At 33.1% G+C, this 15294-nt stretch overlaps 1 protein-coding gene across 1 annotated transcript; it reads left to right on the top strand.

The window, feature by feature from the left end:
* The first annotated feature begins 1957 nt into the window (after nucleotides 1-1957).
* On the top strand, nucleotides 1958-5588 carry LOC121117194 (DET1- and DDB1-associated protein 1). The gene has a single exon (XM_040711543.2). The coding sequence runs from the start codon at nucleotides 1958-1960 to the stop codon at nucleotides 2363-2365; it is 408 nt and encodes a 135-aa protein (XP_040567477.2). The 3' UTR covers nucleotides 2366-5588.
* The last annotated feature ends 9706 nt before the right edge of the window (nucleotides 5589-15294 follow it).

Genomic DNA, 15294 nt, shown 5'->3' with positions numbered 1-15294 from the left:
TATTTTTCTTCTCGAGATGTTAATTGATTTCCATAAATAAAAGGAATTATACATAATTCAAATTACGGATAATTCGTTTATATTTCCAAAGTGGTACTTTCAAGCTATTTTTCCACCTTACTCAATTCAATTCAAGTTATCATCTATCGCCCGACAAAATTTCATGAAGCTATGACTTACCATATTTGAGCAATTTAGCTTTCCAATTTATTATAATATTTGTGAAGATATATTATGTAGTTTAATGTATGTGCTTCAATTTATGTTTATTAATTATTGTTATTATTATACATAATTCTAGTCCCTGATAATCTTTTATATTTTTGTTGTGTTTCTTTTGTGTAAATATATTTTTTGTATTTTGAAATAGTCCTTTCAGATTTATTTATTTAGATACTTTAGATAATATATATGTGAAGTTTTTATAATACGTGTATAATAGTAATAATTGTTATTATTTCATGTACAAAATTTTATTATGGATATTAGATATAATCATTCCTCTTTACTCTATAAATTTATTTTCTTAAAGTTTAAGAATTTATTGAAAAACTAGAATTATCTGTCCTTAAACGATATAATTTGGCATATTCTCTAAAATTTGTGTCGTTGATATCGTAGCAAACACTTGAATACATCCAGTAGACACATGAGACTAATAATCAATACTCCAATCATGATGCAAATGATTGTTATATTAACATTATCGTCGGTATAAGTAATTACTCATTACACCATTGTCTCCTTTAAAATCTTCCATATAGTTTAAAGTCATTAATTTGCTCTCATTCAATAATTTATCCATAACTGGAATTTTTTCAATAAGTAACTTTCTAATAGCAAGGGGGTATGATTTTGTGATAAAGTTTGGTACATCTATGTCGTAATTAATGTTGAAAATTTAATAAAATCAAGTTTTATATGTTTTAACTTTTATACAATTTACATTCCAAAGTCGATATTAATGGAGGTGTAAAATTATTTCATTCATGGACCTAAAAATAGTTTTCAAATTATCCCTAGTACATGTAATTGATTAATAACTACGGGATTAATTTAATCCATTTTTCTAAATAACATTTAGAACATCCTTAGTAATTGTCAATTGATTCTAATGGGTAGAAGTGGCAATTGCTGATAGCTTAAGTCTTAAAATTTCAATATTTTTATTGACAATTTATAATTACCATTTTAATTAAAATAAAATATACTTTATTAATTTAAAAAATGTTTCAATTTTTAATATGAATAATGAAACTAATGTAAAATGTTAAAACATAATAATATAATAAACAATTTTTTATTTATTTATAATTATAATATTTTATGGAATATTATATTAATTCAAATTAATAATTATATTATCAAATATGTATGAAATATTTAATAATTATATTATTTTAAAACAAATTGTCCTCTTGGTATCGCATAAATAAAAAAATATTAAAAACATGTAGACTATGGTTGTTCTTTTCTTCTCTTCTCATAACGTGAAAACATAAAACAAATATAAATCAAACGTCATAGCCAAATAAACAAACAATAACATTGAATAAAAACACGGAGAAGGGAGGTCGGAATTTTCTATCAAAAACTATCAAATTACTCCGTTTTTATCGAATAAATACTTAAAATACTGGCATCACTGAAATTAAAAGAAAAAGTTTCATCAAATAAAGTTAACTATTTTCTTCAAATTTAATTTTTTTGAAATCCTTTAACATACCTAGAAGAAAAGTGTATGTATGTGAATTACTATTTTGAGTTTATTGTAGATGTCGCTCGTCTCAAATTCTGACAAATTATTCCCAAACGCAAAATAAACTAAAATATTATAAGTTTTGTGATAGTGCAAGGACTAGAACTGGGAGAATACTGAACATCTGAAGTATTATAGTGACTATAGAGTATAATTATTAATTGACAAGACTAGGTAATAATTAATAAGAAGAAAAAAATGCCCTCGACTCCTGTGAGCGATTTTTTAAAGAATCTTCCATCCCGGAACCGTGACAATTTCACTCGAATCAGTTCAGATAGTGGCCCTGTGGGTGGAGGGCATCAAAGTGTACGTCGAAGCACCGTCTACGTCCCCACTAAAGACTTTCCTTCTGAACAAATTATCATCACGGAGAAAACGAATATTTTGCTTCGCTTCCTTCATCAGCAATGGGATAAAAAGGCAGGTCAGAAGCGAAGAGAAGCCTCTGATGCTGCTGGAGGAATTGGACAAAACGATCTATCGGAGAGGAAAAAAGCCAGACTCGACTCACCTGTCGTGGGTGTGAATAATATTAATAACACCCCTTCCCAGCCTCCACCTCCACCACCTCCGTCATCGCTCAACAGATATCATGAAATCTAGTTGTACGAAGAAATCCGACTCATTTGATATATTATTGATGTTATAGATATGATCTTTGTTCGTTCGTTCATTTTTGGGCCTTTCTATGATTAAAATGTTTTGAAAGAAGTGGGTCCAATAGGCAATAATTGTTTATGGACCCTTTTACCCGACTGCATGCATACTTCCATGCATTAGTCTCTCTATAATACAAATATCTATGACTATATATGTTTTTTAAAGAAACAAGAGTGAAGGCCTCAAGAAATACCCATCATATTTATTATTTTAATTAAATTAGCTGTATCAACACCAACCCCCAATTCATAACAATATCTTTTTTGTAAAATCTTCCATGATTGACTACAAATCTATATGACTTTTTAAGTTCATTATGATCTTACACTAATTAAAAACTGTGTTACTTTTTTTTGTTATACAAACACACGTATCTTTTTGCGAACATTATTTTACAATAACGTCTCTTATGACTTTTTGAATCTTTTCAAATTATCAAACTATTAAATGGCCAATACTGGGCTTCGTTCTTTCTTATGTAAAGATACCATCAAAGCTATTTCCTAATCAGTTATAATAACAGGATAACTGGTAACGCAAATATGATATTGTTCAATAAGGAAAAAGTTTTATCAGGCTGTAAGATGATAATATTTAAATGAAACTTGTGAATAAATTATAATGTATATGACAGCAAACCCGAGTTACCTTCAAGGGTTTGAATGTACCTTCTTGTGTTTTATTCATATTGTACCTAATACTGAATACATAGTAATTAATACTGATATTATAAGATCTTTAATATTGATTGATCAACAACAACAAAAGTCATGGAATTACGTGGATTTGTTTGTTAGTCTTTTTGAGTGTAATCATGTAAATCCCTCACTTAAATCTATGTCTTAAACCTGTCAAGCCTAATACGTGAAAGTGTGTAAGGTACGTTGGAAATAATCTTGATTAAGATTTTAGTTGCTTCATACTCCCATTTGAATTGCTTCCGAGAGTTTGGCTTAATTTAGGATGGATATTAATAGAATATTTCTTCTATGCCTCATGGGCTTGTTTGTGGCTCAAAGTGCTCCCACAGGCAATTCCCATCCTCATTCAGTGTCTGACATGCTGTCCAATCTATTCATCGAGCCTCAACGTCAGAGACCATCTCGATCATCTCCAATTGGTGATGAGAAAAGTATTGATGCTCAAGTTCACAAGGTTGTTGATATGAATCCTACACAAGGAAATCCTAATCATGTACATCCTCCTCCAATTATGAACGTACGGAAACCAAATTTACCAACTGATCCAATAAGGCCGGGGCCAAACGCAAATGGTCCTTCAAATACGAATTCAAATGTACAGCCAGGTGGTAACAACTTCAATACACAAGTACATTCCGGCCCACCAAGATTAAATACGAATCTACCAAGGGGTCCATCTAGTCAAAATCGAAATTCACCTCCCGGTCCTCAAAGATTGAATCCAAATTTACCTCCAGGTCCACCAAATTTGGGTGTACCCATGGGACCTCCTCGGCCTCAACCAAACTTGCCTTTGGGTCCACCTAGATTGAATCCAAATTTACCTCAAGGTCCTCCGAGACTTAATCCGAATATGCCTCTCGGACCACCTAGATTAAATCCAAATTTTCCTTCAGGCCGTCCTAACTCTAATTTGCCACCAAATCAACAAGGACAGAATAAATTAATGAGACCAGATGGTTTTGGACCCAATGAAAGTAACCTTTCTGAACCCAAAATGCCTAAGGTACCGTCGGGATCTCCAGATCAGAGTAAATCAATGGAGAAAGAGCCTTCTAGTCCTCCGCTTGATCAAAGTGAACAAATTTCTAATGAAGCTCAACGGCCAAACGAAAGCACTCAATTTATTCCCCCTTCATCTGCAATAAATAGTCCTCCAACATTTCAAAGGGAACCCCAATTTTTTTCTCACAGACCTAATTTCCCACAACCTTTTCCCCAGAGAGGGTTTTATGAACGAGCACCTCGACAGCCGTTAAATTTTCCTTCTTCTCTGGATGTTGCTGAACAATTTCTACTCCGCCCGTATACTATAAGAAAAACCCAATGTATAGGAACTAATGAGAGTATGATTGGAGAGTGTATTGATCCTTTTTCTTGTGAGGAAAGTGGAGGAAAAGCAGTGGGAATATGCCCCAATGGAGGTGGCTCCCACCAAGTTTGTTGTTCTTTCGTATCATTTTGTGATTTTATGACAAATGTTGAGAGAGCATATTTGAGCAGTCCAGACTATCCAGTGCCAGTTAATAATCTTGAATCTTGTGCCTTTCAATTATCGCCTATCGCAGATGTGTGCCAAGTAAGAATTGATTTTTTGGATTTTCATTTGAAGCCTCCTGTTAATGGTGAATGCGATGACGATAATGCCCTTCATATCGAGTCAAATGATCCCAACGCCTATATTCCTGTTAAAAAATTATGTGGAACTTTGAGTAGAGAAGAATGGGATCCTCTCGGAGAAGATGTTCCGCACATGTATATACATTTCAAAAGTGTCGATGATGGCGTTAGGATGTCTTCGGACAGGAGTCCGCCAAGGAGGCTACGTTATCCCAACAAACCTGAAAATCTATTAGCATTTAATATCAAAGTAAAAAATAGTCCTAGTTCGTGGAACATCAGAATAAACCAAATAAGCTGTGACGGAGGGGCTCGCCTTCAGGCTCCTTTTGGGTGTGCACAGTATTTTACTGGGGAAAATGGAACAATTCAAAGTTTAAATCATAGAGATGGAAGTTATCTTTCTGATCTTGATTTCACGAGTTGTATAATGTCAGACCCTGAATCTTGTGGAATCTCTTATAAACTCAAGAGCGGTTTTTCAGTTGGAAATGTAGATGGTCTCTCATTTGGTATGAATTGCCGTGGGGATTATCTACAATTTAGTGGCCAAAAAGCTGGATTTTGTGGTTCTCTAAGCTCTAATTCCACCGTTGAATTTGAAAGTAACAAAGGACCAGTTAACGTGCACTTTCATTCAGACTCCAAATACACTTTTGAAAAGGAATCAGGGTATTCTTTAGACTATGAATACTTGTATAATTGTCGAAGAACGAATTTCTTTGATTATAACCATTTTAGTATCTAATTTATTATTTTAAGAATTATTTTTCTTTGCGTGATAGTATGGGTTTTTTTATGATTAGCTTCTTTTGCTATAAAAATACACTATTTTTAGAATAAAATGTGGAATTTTTTTATTTCGTCTTAAATTTTATGTTTTTTCAAGGGCTTTCCAATTAGTATTATAATATGTAGTTCCTCCCTCCCGTCCTGAAAATTAGTTAGAGAAGATTCTTCCAAAGTTACACATATAATATAAATTTTTAATCCAATCCCTAGTTTATAAGTCTTAATTATTTTTAATCTTGATTGCAATGAACATATAGTTTTAAAAAAAGGCTATTTTTTACCTGACCATTTATTCTTCAATCTACATTGTATATCCTGACTTTAAGTTATTATCCTTTTAGACATAAACTCTAATTAGTAATTTCAGCACTCATAATTCGGCTTTGTTGTTTCGTCCTTTACTAAATAGATAATAGAATTTGTTGTATGGTGAGGAACAAAAGGCGGGTTACCACATCCATGGTGCGTGTACACGTCTAGTGTATATGTAGGTATATATATTTGGCTGTTTCAATATTAACTCTTACTTTCTTAGATTAAAAAAACAGACTCCCTTTATTCTAGTAAAATTGATAAACATTATTATTAAACACTAAAGTCCTTAGGGGAGAGCCGGTCATATTTACCGGTGTAGCTAATCGCTACACTACTCCCCCCTTTTGACTAGAGATTCCGTGCCAAGAGAGTAGAAATTATAAAATAAAATACAAAATTAAATTTAATAAGAACTATTGAGACACATAGGCGGCTTTCAATCTTGTCCTGAGTTGATATCTCGTATTCGTTTAGAATTTTGGACTTTAGGGCCGAGTAAGGAGTATAATCCAAAATCTCCTCCTCATCGTCCACGACATCAAGAACTTTGTTATCTATATCCGACGGCAAAATGGTATTATTTTTCAGTTTCTTCTGAGACCTTACACAATGCAAATTGAGCTTGAAGTCGGCTAAACCAGGACTTGGGGTTTTCTGGCCAAAACGGGGTAATTTTAACTTGCCTTGCCATTTGAGGTACTTCTACAGCTTGGCCGCTTCTAGCCATCACGTTGGGGTCACCAGTTTGGCTGTTTCAATATGAACTCTTACTTTCTTAAATTCACCAACATACTAACTTTATTGAAGTAAAATCTTTAAATATTATTTAACTCTTAAATCCTTAGGGAAGAACTGGTCATAAATATTATTGTTGAGGCTTGAAGATTGTAATATGGAAAGGCCTTAAAAATATATAGTCTATTTTTCTGTTCCAAACTTATACATATATCTGAGTCATAATTACTCTCGCCGTTTACTCACGCTTGGATGAATCTCTTCACTTTGACATTCGGAGCACTGAGCAGAAATCATATTGTCTCATCATTACTCTCCAGCCATCACAATGCTTTGTTTTAATTATACAGTCGGATCCCCCTGTGGGCCAGGTCCGCATATAATATAAATTGCAACAAAATTACCCACGATCATATTGTCTTGCAATGAAATTACTCACAATGATATTGCTTCACGATTATATTACCCACACCGTTTTTGTCTCACAATAATAATGTACACAACGATATTACCCCAATGTTTTTTTTTTTTTTTTTTTTTTTGCCAACCTTTTTACCACAATAATTTTACTGCAACCCAAAATTAAGTCATCTATAGAGATGCTACAGTCAAGATTGTGCTTTTATATATATAGCAGTTCCGTTTCTAGTACCACCGCTATTATCGAAACCAACAAAGTCGAACCAAGACCACAATATATTGCTTATCGGTCTTGGTTCTTGTGCTTATTTTCGTTTCTTGTATTTTTTGGTATATTCATAACTTCTTACTATTCCATATACATAGTTTTATGCAATTTTTTTTAGCTGAGCTCCCTTTATACGAAATATGTGTACTATATATGGACTGAAAGCAATCCTCAATTCTCCGTCGTCCAGCTCCCTCCTCCTTATCATCCCCTCACTGTCCCCACTTTGAAAACCATTGTATTAAGCGACCTTCCCTGCTGGAACTTGGGACCATAGAGATAAAAGATATAGAGTGCTTAATTTAGGAAAAAATTGAAGTGAGAGACAGCTGATGAATACAAACAACAAAAGGATCAAAACATTCAAATATTATACAGTAAATAGCCGATTCGTCTTACTTAATGTGTTTTAGGTGTCAAACGGATAATGAGGGTACTCAACATAGTTTAAATTTTCCTCCTTTCTCTTATCAAAATGGCTAGTATAAATATGAAATCTGGAAAATGCGAAATAGTTCATTGTTATAATAATTCATCAGCCTCAATTTTCACTCTAGGAAAGGAGTATATGATCTCTTAAAGGAATCTCTACGATTGGTGTTTAAATTCGCCTTGAATCGCATGAAGCCTATAACAACATTATGAAGAACATTTTCATAATTGATTTTTTCTTATAAATTCCTAATATTCTCGTTTGTTCTCGTGAATACCTATTTTAATAAAAAATGTCTTCTTCATAAGTTCTTCGTTTAAGATTCGTCGATGGGACTCCATTTTTTTTATGTGTATTGGAAAGTCAAAAATAGGGGGCACTGCTCCATCAACAATTAACAAGAGTGCACTTAACTTTGTGTTTAATGATGTCAGAGTCCTTGAAGTCCTTAAAACATATCCTTGACCATTTGGTTTGTTTCCAATCTTGGAAACGGCTTTAGAAGCACTAGATTTTTAGGACATCTGAAAATAGATGGTTATAATATATATTAAATATTAAATTAGGTAACATGAAATGAAAGGCTAATGTTGACATAATAACTGAATGATTTGATCCTTATGTTTCTTTATTGCTCATCAGCTGAAGACTTCAATAAATTGTCCTTGTCATTCTAATGAGTAAGCACTCTATACTTTATTTCTCAATGCTTGGGATACTACGCACTCTGCGTATAAGGGCACTCATTTCCTGGGTACATTTTTTTAGCGACGCCCCTTGCTTTCAATTCCTGTTACCAAACTGAGCCTGTAAAAAAAAAAACCGAGACCGAAGAAGGGAGCCAAGACCGGAAATAATAGCTATAAAGATAAACCGAAACCGTTGAAATGAAAGAATCGAGACCGGGACCGATATAACCACTGAAACTGAATCGTGCACAACCTTGACTAAAACTTATCTTAAGTTGTGACCTAATATATCATACCATTGGCTTCAAAAGCTTTGTAAAAATTATTAATGCTTATGCCAGACCGAAACATAAAACATTAAGTTGGTAAATATTGGTTCTCCATTGAAATCTAAAAAAACGACGATTGTCAGAAAAAATCTTAAAAAAATGATATGCATCAGACAGACCTAAAGAGCATAAAAATGAATCTTGGTCATTCCGAACATTGTCCAACGTCATCTTGATTGATGAAGGACTAAACATAAGATGGCGTGGCGCTATTTTGATTCTTCCTTCAGGATTGATGTTTTAAGGCAAAGACTAAAAGTGTGTTTTCCCATTCTTCTCAGGCATTGTAAAAAAAACATAGCTTTCTACAGAAGGGAAGTGTTCCATGAAGGAAACAAGGAAATTATCCCATTCCTTTAATAACATGGCTTTCAAAAAATCTTGGATTCCTTTCTTGCTTGCTGCCTCATCCAAAAGATCGGCAGAGAAGGGATCGCAGTTAACTTTCTAGAAATGTCACTTATCTCCTCATATGCCCACATAATGAGTGGAGAAGACAATCTGAAATTCTTGTGTATTTAGTTAGAGTCGATAATTGTGGCACTAACTCCAGGTGTTTAATTTCTGGGGTTTCATCGGAATAGACAGTTGTGAATCTAAAGACTCTGTTAATGTATAAAATTCATCAATAAAGGATTTGAATTTTGTGTCAGATTTTGAGTGGGGCACCTGTACGTGGCAACCGGTCTACTGTTGATGATAGGGAGTTTCAAAAGCAGCAGGTCTAGAAGGATGATAGCCTGTCCTGCGCCGTTATTTCTACTGATTTTTGGCTCATGTTTATCAATTTAAATTTAACTGTTTATATTGATACTTCTTGACTGTTGAAGGGTAGACACAGAAAGAGGAGGAAGATAGGGAAGTAACACATGTCGTAAAGTTTGTGAGATTCAGGGTGACCAGATTCTTATTGTAAACTTTTGGTGTCTGCTTCTAAAATAGCTGGGGTAGAACGGAATTTATAGCGACGCTATGACATAAAATGTTAATTGGTGTCCATCTCTTTGTTATTCTTTAAACATGTAATTGACTAATATTACTATTGGTGTTAGATCGGTCCTAAAAGTGATTGCCGAATCTATTTCCTCTCTTTTTTAGTTTTTTTTTATTGGTTCAATTTTTTTTACAATTCAACGGTCCTAAGGACCGATACCTCACTCCTTCAGTCCCATGTCCTTGCTATCTTCATAGCTATTCTTCAATCATAGTTATGACTGAATAATATAAAAACGAAGTAAATAAGAAATGATAGCTAGAATTAACGTATATTAATAAGTTCTAGCCACACACATCTTAATTTAAACTTCGACTATCTTGTTTCTTGAAATAAGTTATGTTGAAGAGCTGAAAAGACATATTGAAGGACTCAAGGGAGTCACTTAACAGTTAGTAACTAAGTTATTTCAGCCATTGTAGTTACAATAAAAGACCGATAAGGACCGGTCCTTAGAATAACAAATTTTATTTTGACCGGAGCGATACTTCTGCAGTCTTTTTTTTTTTTTTTTTTTTGAACAATCAAGACTTAATACTATTTGTTCAACATACTTCATCATTATTAGTACATATGAATGCAATTATGTCTTAGTAATTTGTGAATTTATCTCATGTAATCTAACTTTCATATGGCAAGTGGAATTCGCCTATTCGTCTCCTTCCCTAAGTTTTTCTTGTTTCTTTGTAGAGAGTTCCTAGATGAGTTATCACTGACTCTCATCCTCATTTGGATTTTAATGTGAAATAAGTTAAAATAGGAAGGTCTGACTCACGAAGATAACAAAGAACTAATGACGTTTTGTATCAATACTTTTCAAGAAAATATCACGGAATATAGTCTATTCATAAATTACTCCTTGACACGTAGTAATTGGATGATTATTTTAAATAGAGTTTCTTTGCTTGACAGTAATTTCGATGAGCTATGACGAAAGTGACCAACATTTCTTCTCGTGTAAGTCAAGATAATTGTTGTTCATTTTTGTCAGTCTGCTCTTTCCCTCGAGTCCTTTACTTAAACCTTAAGCTTTAAACTAAGCACCAAATCGGCCATAAAGTTGTGCGTGCCGACGCCAACGACTTTTGTCACAGTTGACGGCATCCGTGAAGACAGAAGGTGGCCATTTTGAATGAAATTTTTATGTTAGATAAAATTAAATTGAAATTATATCTACGAAGTTTAAATGTCTTGATTACAGTAATTTCCGTGCACCCTGTAATTACAGCCAAATATTTCATAGACATATTTCAGTCAATTACAGAGATTGTATTCAAACTTTTGGGATAAGTTAGGATAACCAAGAAATTTACCAATAGTTGAGAACCTTTATTTGATTTAATAACCATAAATTAGCATAAACATTAATATGGCCGCCCTCAGAATAAACATTTTCATTACTTTATTATGACAATCAATTTTGACTACTTTATGAGCAACTTGCAGTGCCTCGAAATTTTAATATGAATAGTTTGTCTATAGAAATTGACGACGATTTTTATTGCCTAACGCTCCTCAAATTGAATGTGAGGGAAATAATATCTAAAGAGCATGAGTGCAAATTTTCCGATTTCAAATTAATATGTTTCCATATTTTGTAACAAATTTGATACCAGGTTGTGTATGTGAACTGCTGATCCCGAGGCAAGGTTAATCTATCCGCTACTACTTCCCTGAATATTCAGGAATCCTTCTTATATCCTGAAATAAACCCTGCTCTCAGGTTGTCCATTTGAAATGCAGGCCCCGAGACAATATAAACTCCATCACCGCCCCGCTTCTGAGCGCGAAATAACTATTCTAATATGCTATAATACAACCTTGCCCACAGGTTGTGTAGGTGATCTGCTGGGCCCCAAGGCAGCTAAATTTATCCTGAGCATCAATGAACCTTCTAATATCAAATAATACACATCGACTCACATATAAGAGTCTGAGCTCACCCAATGTTAAAAAATTGTTTTTGATATCACAACAAAAAAAAGTTTAGGAGGTCATTACCAACACCTAAACACATCTCGTGATCCATGATAATTCTGAATTTGGTCAACTTTACAAGCTAGCAAACACTCTAACTATATACCAACAGAAGTTCAGAATTTATACGGCGCGTCCGTTTGCACTAGTAAAAAATTGCAATTTCGACCGCTTTTAAAAGAAGCATAAATCTATCTTCATCTGAAACGTATGGGCTGATAAATAACGTAACTCAAGGCTTATAGAAATACAAGGTTATACCATAACGCATGTACGACTGATGTTTGACTTCCACCACCTTTTAATATTGACGTCATAGTAAATGAGTGGTTGCATGTTTTGTCAAAATCTGTTTTTCTTGCCCAGCAGTCGGTACGATACATAAAATTGAAAATTCTAGCAATAGCGACGTCATAATCTATGAGTGGTTGCATGTTTTTTGTCAAAATCTTTACTTTCTTACCCAGCAGTCAGTACAGTACATCAGATTTAAAATTCTAGTAAGCTCGATTTCATGATGGTCTACCCCAAGTTTAATAGAAATACAAGGTTAGACCATCATGTAATCGGGCTTGCTAGAAATTAGAATATCGTAACGACTGTTGGGCAAGTGAGGGAGATTTTGACGTCATAGAGAATAGAAAGGGTAACCAAATATAAATTCACAAAAGGGCAAAATTAAGAACTGGGACTACGTTGTGGGCCAAGAGAGAGATATTTGGTATCCTTACAGTATAATATTTGGTATCCTTAGAGTATGATATTTTACAATATATGTACTATTACTCATTGATTATTATTATTACGATAATAATACCTATTCACCATTCTGAAAAATTATAATGTATTCGCGGAATGAAACTGTCAGTTGTGCAGTTGCCCCTTGTGATTCTCCCAACAACATAATTTATCATCATTTTGCAAATGATCCCTCGAGGAGGAAAAAATGGGGAAGTTCTTGTCATCGAAAGGACCCCTTAGGAAAATATCCTAGAATTTGTGGGAATCATTATGAGAAAAATATTTATAAAAAGGATTTAAAAGATGAATTGCTGGGACTACTTTTAAAAAGAAAATTGAAAGAAGATGCTATCCCTTCCAGAGGTCTCATACTGGGAAAAGGATTAGAGCATGTTCCAAGAAAAACGAAATTAATTAAGATAGTGGACCATTTTGAAGAAGATTCTAGTGAAATATATTTGGAGACATTAGACAAATCATCCCAAGCCAACGTAGAATCAACTCAAACACTTGTGTTAGAAAAGTTTAACGCATCTAATCAAGCATGTGTATCCTGGATTATACAAATTAGTAGGGCTTCTAATACCAGAAAAGATCCACTCATTCTAGAACTCGAGTCACTAAGGAAACAGAATGCAGATTTACAGGAAAAAGTGGAAATCCTTCAATCGGAATATAGATTATTAAAATCCAAATCTAATTTTAAGGAAGCAATGAAAGGAGAACTGGAAAATATATTTACTAAATCTCAATGTAAACTCATTATCAGTCGGAATAAAGTTGGTCCAAGTCTCCAAGTCAGAGGATTTTGATTGAACTTTAGCCTTTTTTCTATTAGCTTCTGAATTCTTTGCTGTCATTCACTTTTTTGTTAGAAATCGGACGTCATCATTCAATTTAGCACTTAAATTTTTATACATGACATTAAACAAAGCGAATGAAATTCTTTGAAGAGAAGCTGACTAGGAGTATTCTTCCTCGTACTTTACTCCCACAACGGCGATAATGTCGGAGTTTAAGCTGTCCTGCATCCTGCCAATTAATGTGGCAACAAATGAAGCTCCAGGATTTGGGGTGCCAAGTAAACTGTTCTCTTCAGGAGTAGCTGTGATGTATGAGAACATGGAGTAAGCATAAGGACAGGAGAGGTAGAGAAGGTTCGGATGGAGTTGACAACCCCCCTATGCTCATTATGTTGATGAACTATTTCAGGTATACATGCTGATTGGTTGGGCTATCGAAGGTTATTGAGTCCGGAGATGTGTCTCTGATGACAATTAATTCTTGGTATGATGTACAGCTGATCTTTTTCTTCAAAGAAAAACTAATATACCCGGCAACAAAGTAGAGAATATTACTCTCTCTCTTAGAAGCTAGTTCCTGGAGGTCATCTGGTTGCCAGTTAGTCAAATGAGCTCAGCTTTTACCAGGTCTTCATCCAGAAGAGCTTTAATTTCTTAAGTAGTTTTAACGGCAAATAAAGAAATCGTCAATATCTCAAACTGTTTTCGTTTTATTTAAAAAAAAAATGTGAGCGCTGTTAATGAAAAACCCTTTATATATATATGTGTGATTTTTATTTTATCAAAACATCTCTTTTCCCAATGTCATTTATATATATAGTATATACTAATTAGACTTAAAAGTGTTCGCACACGATAGTTGTGGTAACCCGCCTTCACTTTTTTGAATAAATGAATGAGAAGTTAGTTGATAAACTATTTTTCAGAGCTCTTTCATCTGGGCTGTGAACAAATGGATAATATATTATGTTCACAAGAGTTTGAATCGATTCTCAAAGATAGATAAATAGCCCATTGAAAAATTTAGGCCAGATTATACTTATTCTATCTAAATACCATGAATCCTCTAAATATGTAATTTAAGTAGGTTGCCTCTCTGCTCCATCTAAAATGTTACATATACAGTCATTTTATTTATAAGCAATTTCTATGAAGACATTTGGAAAAACCATATTCTCCAAAAATTAAACCTACATTTAGAAAGTAATCAATTTTTAATGGGTGGTGGTATTATTTAGTTATTGGAGTTGGAAAACTTAATAAATACAATATCTAAGAAGAATTGGCCAGAGTTTCCATAAAAATTTAAATATCATTTCTGAGAAAATGCTCTTTTTACGATTAATTCCTGATAATTTATTACTGAAAATAGGGATCATGTTATACGCGAAAAAACTTTAACAAGATATATGGTACTATTGATCAAAGAAACATATCAAAGTTGAATGGTATATATGGAATATTTATGGAATATAGGTGATAAGTCTGGTATTATTTAATAAAATCTTTACATTAATGTTCGTTTCCAAGTTTTTATTCAAAAATGTTTAAAAAAATTTCAAATTTCGAATAAAAATGTATGATTTATTTAGTGCGCTAATTTTGTTTATTTCAAAAAAATATTTACTCTAAAATTAAAAAAAAAATATTATTTCTCAAATTTGGTCTTCATTTTTTGTTGTCTTCACAATTTTGAAATTTGCTATTTTCTGTATTGAAAATAATGTTTTTCTTCTTTTTTCGAAGTGTCAAATAAATTTCTGGTTTTTCTCAGTTTTTGTTTGTCAGGAAAGTTATTGCCCTGTCTAAAATTTTGAAAGTCAACATTTTCTAAAACTTTATTACATTTTTTTAATACAAAATTAAATTTATTTAGTATTTATAAAAACCAAAAACCTTTTATCAAAATTAACAGCAGTTACTGTGAGCAAGAGGAATAAATCCATTTGTTATACATGCATAATGGCAAGAAAGATGTCCATTTGTAATCTTTGTATGCCCCACGCAATATTATAGGAGCTATTATTGTTGTTTTTAGTTTATTATTATAACTTT

The sequence above is a fragment of the Lepeophtheirus salmonis genome, chromosome 5, assembly GCF_016086655.4.
Source record: "Lepeophtheirus salmonis chromosome 5, UVic_Lsal_1.4, whole genome shotgun sequence".
Lineage (NCBI taxonomy): Eukaryota > Metazoa > Arthropoda > Copepoda > Siphonostomatoida > Caligidae > Lepeophtheirus > Lepeophtheirus salmonis.
Note: the sequence above shows the minus strand (reverse complement) of the source record. Positions and strands in the feature narration are given on the sequence as shown.

Coding starts and splice junctions, on each gene's coding strand:
- LOC121117194 (XM_040711543.2), top strand. CDS start 1,958: ATGCCCTCGACTCCTGTGAGCGATTTTTTAAAGAATCTTCCATCCCGG.